This window comes from Cryptomeria japonica, chromosome 5 (genome assembly GCF_030272615.1).
Source record: "Cryptomeria japonica chromosome 5, Sugi_1.0, whole genome shotgun sequence".
NCBI lineage: Eukaryota > Viridiplantae > Streptophyta > Pinopsida > Cupressales > Cupressaceae > Cryptomeria > Cryptomeria japonica.
Genome location: NC_081409.1, coordinates 715,607,198 through 715,615,505, shown reverse-complemented (window position 1 = coordinate 715,615,505; position 8,308 = coordinate 715,607,198). Strand labels below are relative to the sequence as shown.

Below are 8,308 nucleotides of genomic sequence, written 5' to 3'. Positions count from 1 at the left end.
ACTTTCAACTTAAATATTACTAAGATATCAAGAAATGCACAATAAAGTATGAACAAAATACCAATGAACACATAACATAGTGATTACCGTGGGGAAACCCTTCTGGGAGAAAAACCCCACCCTCCAAAACTCGCACAATGTATTATCAAATCAAGCTGATTACAATACACTTGCAATGCAAGTTCTTACAGGAGCGCATCACAACAACTCGAACTCAGAGAGAATCCAGTCTTGCAAAAAACTCAATTATCAAACTCCTCCCCAAGCCCTCCTTTTATAGTGATTTTACAACCTGGAAACCACTTGTGGTTTTACAAAACCATGGGCTTAACCACCATGCCACATGGTGCCCATTTTTTACATTTATATTTCCAAAATAGAAAAACAACCAGGTTAAAATAGTAATCCCGTTCATAATTTTGTCCCCTAGCTTAGACCCTCTTAAAAGTCACAAAATGAGTCATTAAGGCTCTAAAAATGGCCCACCTATATTCTACTATGGACAAGACTCATTTTTAACAACTCACTAACCATTTTCCAATGCATAAACATGTGGAAAACTACCTCAAACAAATTCTGGAATTTTCCAGAAAAAGACTGCAAGGTTGAGACACATGTTTCTCAACAATTTTAACCTCTCTTTTACTTCATCTAAATTATCAATATTATCAATATTAGTTTTTTATTTTATTCTGATTTAAATTAAGTGTTATATTAATAGCAGACCTAGATATCAAGGTTTCCAGGGACGGAGTGTACATTTATTTTCCTCGACAAGATGACATGTTTCAGATAAAAGGAATATACCATATGGTTCGAGAGTAAGGACACAAAGACTTTGAAAAATACAGGCAGAACAAAACCTTCTCTACTGTTTTTGGGGGCTAACTATTTAATAATACATACTGACGTGTAATTAACGGACTTCTACATTAATTTTGTGTTAAAATAATGCCAATTTAACGGAGGAACCTAAAAATCCAACACAAATGATATCGAGATGCCCGCACAAAGTTGGTGACCTCATTTTACGCTGAAGTTCTGGAATGTTCAACAAACTGCTCAATCCTCTCTGGATATCATTTGAGTTATTATAAAGTTTCTCTCTGAGAAAAAAATGCCCGGCTATCCTGTATTATATATAACAGACCTATTTTGAAGATAAGTGTTACAGTTTTATGTTTTCAAATTTGGAGTTGAAGCATAGTTTGGGTGCCAATGGCCTGCTTTCACCCTCGTTCTCCCATATTTGTATTGCTCACCCTGCTACTCATAGTGCAGGTAACAACTTTTCTATTGTAAAATTGCTTTGAATCTTTTTTTTCTTTTTTTTGGATTCGGGTGAGAATATATGGTGTTGATGAACAGGCTTGGAAAGTATCCACACATGCAGTTGAGGATGATGTGAAGTATGTAGAGGTAATGATAAACTAATTAGCTATCTAACTTCTGTTTCATTAATTTGATTTTACGGAGAAAACTGGCATTAAGTTATGTGTTTTGAATTAATGGTGCAGCCTCAGATTGATGTGGGTGAAAACAGTTATGGAGGAGTGAAGGATCAGATCGGTATACGTATATGAAAGGCCTCTGCTTAAACATCTTCTGGTTTGATCTTTTCAAAAAATTTAAATAAAAGATTGTGTGTTAAGTACGGATAGAAGTGGTAAATAGCTATTTCAAATAGGAAGATACCCATGTTGTATATTATATGGTAATTGTAACATTTCTGATATTATGATGTGTTCAAGTGCAGACTGTGATAAGGAATGCAATAGGAGATGCTCCAAGGCTTCATTGCATGATAGGTCTCTCAAGTACTGTGGAATATGCTGTGAGAAATGTAACTGTGTTCGACCGGGTACATCTGGCAACGAAGATGTGTGCCCTTGCTATGCCAATTTGAAAAACTCTAAGGGTGGACACAAATGCCCTTAGCACATACTCATACGCATATAATAATCCCCATTGCTTCCTCAGAATAATGGATTATGTGTTATGTTACAAAGAAATGCTATAATCCCCATTCTTTCCTTGAGAATGGATGATATACTATTGAATTTATCTTCAATCTTTGCATTCATATTTTAATGTAAAATTAGTTGTATTTTCATTGTTTTGTGTTAAAAGGGGTTCAAAAAACATTGTTTTAAATTGACGTATAGATTTACAAATAATTTTAGATTGTCTTTAGTTTTTTGTTTTTTTTTAAATTGATTGTTTCATAGGTGAATATAGCACATCTCTATGATACTAATCACTCTTACAACTTCTCCCACATATCATATATATCAAAATTGTTTCTATGGTTTGTAGTAAATTAGAGAACCTCTTAGATACATGTAGCAACAAAAAATCTTGTCATCCATCTCAAAAAAGTGGCACACATACTTCAATAGTGGCACATAGAACTTTGAATAGGAAACATACCTTATCCAAACCTTATTTAGTTTTTACCATGACTTTAATAGTGTCCAATACACTTCAAATCAAAGCCATAAAGTTCAACTCACATTACAACTCACTACATTGTGATGGCATCATTCTATAGACATGAAACAATGTGGTCAATGTGGGAATTTAGATGGCATTCTTGGGGCCTACACTTACCAGTGATCTACTAGCACATCAAAAACCTACTAAATAATAGTTACACCCGACAACTATGACAAGAAGAAAAGTCATAAAAGAAAATGATTCTTGATTTCCTAATGACTCTTGGTCTGCATGACATGTGATATGCAAGAAAATGAGATCCTAGGCATATGAATGAAAACTAAGATTTCAAATTCCCTTACATGAAATTGGGATATGAATAAGTTTAGCTATAGTCTTGACAGGAGAGCTAAATGTTGGGATTCTATTCCTTTGTTGCCATGGACTTGACATTGTGAAGTGTGTGTGAGAGATCTAGGGTTAATGATAGAAAAATGATTGATTTCAACATAAACAATAGATTAGAAAAGGAATGATAGACACAATAAGCTAGATCTAGAATAAAGATACAAGGAGGAACCAGGATCTAAAAATTGGAACAAAAAGTACTATACATGGGTGTTGGGTGCCCTAGTATGAAGATGTTATGTAGTCAGGAGGTTTTGAAATGTTGTCTCCTAGAAATTCAACCTAGAACAATAGGACGTGGGCACCCAGAAAATTGTCCAAGATTTTTTGCCTATTCAATATTTATAGCATCCTATAAAAGTCTACTCTACACTCTTGCACCACTTTTACTGCTAGATCTGAATCTAAACAATGGGGAAGAAGGGTTGCATTGTATAAAGCCTTTCCTAGAGGTTGAATCCTATGTTGGTGTTCCCACCTCCACAAAAGCTATGATAATAGGAAAAACTGTGTATCCTTGGGAGGATAGAGGTTAAATAATAATTAAAATGCTAAAATGACAAATGTTACTTCAGGTATGAAACCCTTGACATGGATTCTTATATAAGACTTGATATTGTTAGAATGAAGTCTTGCAACATATTAGTGCATGTGTTCATAAATTAGAAACACAATGTACTTAATAATTATTACTATAACTAATTTGTATACTTGAATTCTCTTCTCCTTGAATGGAGATCTATAATTGAATTGCTTGGTTGAATGATAGATTTCTTATTTCAACTTTGCTAGAATTTGAAATGGGAGAGGGAGTTGTATTTATATGCAAATTATATGATTTTGAATTTAATATTTGTGAAAAATTGACAATGAAGGGTGAATTAGCTCTATTTGTAAAAATTACTTTAATTCTTAAAAAGTTGATCTCTAATTACTTAGATAGGGATACCCAATGCCCTAGTCTTGAAGAAATGAGCCACAAAAAAGTCATGAATATGAAAATGCACCATGTTTATGAAAAGTATCCTAAAACTAAAAAAAATCAAGCATAAATTAGGCACATTCAACAAAGTGAATCCAAACCTAGTGTGAATTTGCTAAGATGTACAATTGACAATATCATACATCCTTCTCACAAGTATGTCTCATAAATCTAGTACTTATTCCTATATCTTCATATAAATCCTCATCTAAATATTTTTCCACAAAGATTCAACCTAGCTTCTAGATTAGTAATTTTTAAATGAATGACCCCTAACCCATTTTTTAAGAAACTTAGAGAGGACAAATTAAAAAAAAGGAGAATAAAAAAATTGCAACCTTTTTGGGATCTTTCTATTTAATCTGATGGACATGATTTTAGGGTGAGATGTGGAGAAAGAATATTAGGGTAGCACACAAAATAGAAGATGACATTTTGTGTGACTTTAAGATGCTCAAATGAAAGGATCTTAATAAGAACGAGAAATATATAGATTAATAAAAGGAACTTCAAAATTATGTGGAAAAATACTAACGCACTTGGACATAGTAGGCAAAATGTTGTCCAGCTAAAATCAATATATAAACTTTTTTCTTAGAAATCGCTATTCTATTTTCTATGAATAAATCATAGGTAAGTTCTTCACATTGTATTGAACATAGGATTTGTGCCGAGTAGTATTTAATGAATTTACTTAATGACTTAATATGAAATGTTATGACCATAAGATATCCATTAGTGTGTTCTATTTCTATTAGTAACATGTTTTACATTGTGACCTAACATATTCCTTTTCTATCATTCAATGATGTACCTTAATATGAAAGAAGGAATTATCTTTGTTTCTTGCTTTTATGTTTAAATGGTAAACACCAAATGTGGTGTATTATATGTAATTGTAGGTGGTCTTTCTTGGGCATATGACAATTTGTGTAGGTACCTTGCATCAAAAGAGAATGTTTTGTGAGAATTATTTTATTTCTTATTGTCCAAATTGAATCTAGATTATGTATGTGTAGTCTGAGTGGATTGAATAAATTTTTTAAATAATACATATCATAAATATTTATGATAAAGTCTAGAGACAGTAGACTTAGAATAAAAAATAAAACAAAAAACAAAGAATCACATAAAAAATAGGGGCACTAAGATAGATATTCCCAATACTCTGCCATATAGTTTAACATGTTTTACCAAGTAGAAGAAGAAACAATATTTTTCCCTTTTCTCTTGTTGCTATTTCTTGTCTTTGGCACCTTTTTCTTCTTTTTCCTATCAATTTTCCTTCCCATATTGATGGCTCCCATAATACACCACCACATTAAAGTGCTTTTATCTTGACCAAGTTTTCTATACATGTTTGTCTAGCCTTATAATCTACTCGGGATATTCCTCTCACACTCAATACTATTTTGGGGAGCCTTCAACTTCTCCACATAGACTCTCACATCTTCAACCTCCCCAGCCAACACCTACTAGTTCTAAGGAATTTTGTTATCATTACTTACTCCCTTGTTAGTGAGTTCATCATCTTCCTTTTCACCATAGCTTAAATGCAGATATTTAAATCCCTTCTAGAGCTTCTTAGGGATGAGTTTAATAGGGTGGATAGTGTGAGAAGAAATCATTAGGGATTAAATTTATAGGCTTATCATTGGTTTCCTTACTATCTTTAGTGGCTTCTTTATTGAAAGTGGAGTCCTTCAAGTGTGCATCACTTGCTCTAGAGGATTTTCACCAAAGGTAGCGGCAATTTTTTCTATGGCACTAAGCTTATCCAATATAGTGAACCTCCTATCTATAGAGGATGTGGTAATTTCATCCTTGACAACATGCCCCATCATAAATTTTTATGGCAGGGTAAGGTTGGGGAGAAAATATTGAGGCTATTCTCAAGGAATTTTTAAAATTATTTTTGAGTTGCCTAGAGTGTTAAGAGATTTTTTTCTTTTTAGGCATAGGGGTTTTATTAATATCAACAAGAAGCAGTGAGATGTTGCAACCTAATCTTAATTTTTGTCTATTTGAGGAGTAGAGAAGGGAATTTCATGGGGATATTTCTCTAGAGGTAGAAGGAGCATCATATCTAAAAGCAATATTTCATTTGGAACCCCTAGTGAGGGAAGAGTTTAGGTCTTGACTTAGTGAGGTAGTGGCATGGGGTAGAGTATTGTTTAAGTTAGGGGGAATTCCACAAATTGATTGTAAATAACATAAATAAGGCAGTGGTGCAAAGGTGGATAGACACCATTAGAAGCACATTTCTCCATTTAAAAAATAGACAAAATGGAAAACTATAATGTATTTGGTGCCTTAAATGGTTGAGTAAGGGAAAGTTATACACATGAACTATTTTAAATCTCCATTCAAGTGTGAATTATTTTATCAATTGCGAGCTAACAATCCCCCGGGGAGGAGGTAGGTCTTCATTGTTGAAGATATTCTAATGTTATTTCTGTCTTTCTCCTCTTTCTAGAAATATGGTAATACAGTCTTTGTAAACATGTTTTTGACTAAGGTGTGGAACCTTCTCATCCTCAAAACTTATCCTCGTTACTTGTACAATTATTCTTCAAAAACCTCTATGCTAATTTTTGAGCACCACTTTCACTCTTTCATTTCTCCAGTTGTTCATGAATTGAGATGTAAACTCTTTGTCCTCTCCTTGCATGACTTTAAAGAAAGGGGTAATGCTAGCTCTCTCAAAAATTTACCATACTTGGGTATTCTTCTTCACTATAACCAAGGTCATGGGTTCTAAACTAAATCTCTCTACCCCATAGACGAAACACTTGGGACCCATAAGAGAAACAAAATCAAACTTTAGTAGATCTTTTTGGAAGGATTTCCATATTTAATTGATAATATATCATAGTTGGGTTTCTATCTTTTCCATGTGAGATAAATAGTAAGAAATCCATGGTATTATTATCCTTACTTATTTCCCTATTTCCATTTATGTCATGACATTTAGGAAAGGTCATTTCCCCAGAGGCTTTATACATACACTTCATATGAAGTTTTATATATCTTTTATAATCATTGGGGAGATAATTCATAACACTTAATCTTTGGGTGCCTGCAAGAAGTTGAGTCCACTTTTTGGCCAAAAAGTGGAAGTGTTTTCCTTGTTTGACCTAAAAATTTGAAGCACTTAAAGAATGAACTTTCAAAAAAGTCAGTAATAGAAAATGTAGTGCTCAAAGTCTAGTTTCTAAATATGTAATTTATTTTAATATGCAAATTATAGAAATTAATTTTCAATAGGCATTTCCAAAACCTATACTTTAAAAGTCACTTTTTTAGGACTATACCATACCTGTGTACGACAAGCATGATTTAACCTAAACGAAAATATTTTTCTAGATCCTTTTGGGAAAATAATTTCAACTCACTCACCTTTGATGAGGATATGTTTTTTGTAAATTTTTTTTCGAATTTTGTTTTTGTTAATTTTTAAGTGGGCATAATTGTTGTTTTGAAAAACCCTCATGTACAACAAGAATAACTTCACCTAAACTTATCATAATTTCTTTTTTAAAATTATATAGAATTGTCTCTTGTTTGATTCCATTTTTTTTTTCAAAAAAATTAAAAACAAAAAAGTTATTAAAAAAATTAGAAACCCCGTTATTTCAAGTTTATGGACCTCCTTCATTAGAAATTATTTTAAAAATAAAACATATAATCCAACTTCTAAAAAATATATATATTTGGAATCTATATAGTGTCTTTTGTAATGGGTTTTAATTTCTTCAAAAAAGTTTGTAGAAAAGGTCTTCAGATATATATGTTCTAAGTCAGTATTTTGTATGGACACTAACTTAGCCTTCGAGTTGCAGGTCAAACCAGTCCAAGGCTAAGGGTTGGCTACTCAAGCCTTTTTCGAAACTGAAATATGAAGCAAAAATCAATGTTGGATTTCAATGTTTTTTGAAACAGGATCTCATTCTAGAAATGTGATCCCATTTAGTAGAAAATGGGATCCCGTTTATTTTAATATTGTTTTTTTTTAATATATTAAAAATAACATATATATATGTATACACACATGAAATATAACATTTAAGTATAATAAAAAAAAGACTCTTATACATTAAGTTATATTTCATGTATATATTAGTAGGATGTTTGAGAGTGGTTTCAGATCTCTAGGAGTTACAATGCAAATTATAAATTTTCTGACATAGTTGAATTCCAGCAATTAGTAGGCTCCTATCAGGATTTTCTCTCTCTCTCTCTCTCTCTCTCTCTCTCTCTCTCTCTCTCTCTCTCTCTCTCTCTCTCTCTCTCTCTCTCTCTCTCTCTCTCTCTCTCTAATTCTCTTTATCTCCCTCAAGATTTAGACCTATCCCTCTCCATATTACTCTTCCTCTATCCCCTATCTACCTTTCTCTATCTCTCTCCTCTCTCTCCCAAAATCTGGATCTATGTCTCTACCTCTCTCTCACATCCTTAACTCTGGATCTATGTCAATCTCTC

The 8,308-nt window shown here is 32.6% G+C and overlaps 1 protein-coding gene across 1 annotated transcript; it reads left to right on the top strand.

The window, feature by feature from the left end:
- The first annotated feature begins 1,218 nt into the window (after positions 1-1,218).
- LOC131876399 (cypmaclein-like) lies at positions 1,219-2,009 on the top strand. Its single transcript, XM_059221666.1, has 4 exons — positions 1,219-1,281; positions 1,369-1,419; positions 1,524-1,569; positions 1,757-2,009. Exons 1-4 carry the CDS (start codon positions 1,219-1,221, stop codon positions 1,936-1,938), a joined length of 342 nt encoding a protein of 113 aa, XP_059077649.1. The 3' UTR covers positions 1,939-2,009.
- The last annotated feature ends 6,299 nt before the right edge of the window (positions 2,010-8,308 follow it).

Coding starts and splice junctions, on each gene's coding strand:
- LOC131876399 (XM_059221666.1), top strand. CDS start 1,219: ATGGCCTGCTTTCACCCTCGTTCTCCCATATTTGTATTGCTCACCCTG. Junction 1,282..1,368: donor CCCTGCTACTCATAGTGCAG/GTAACAACTTTT, acceptor GTTGATGAACAG/GCTTGGAAAGTATCCACACA. Junction 1,420..1,523: donor ATGATGTGAAGTATGTAGAG/GTAATGATAAAC, acceptor GTGCAGCCTCAG/ATTGATGTGGGTGAAAACAG.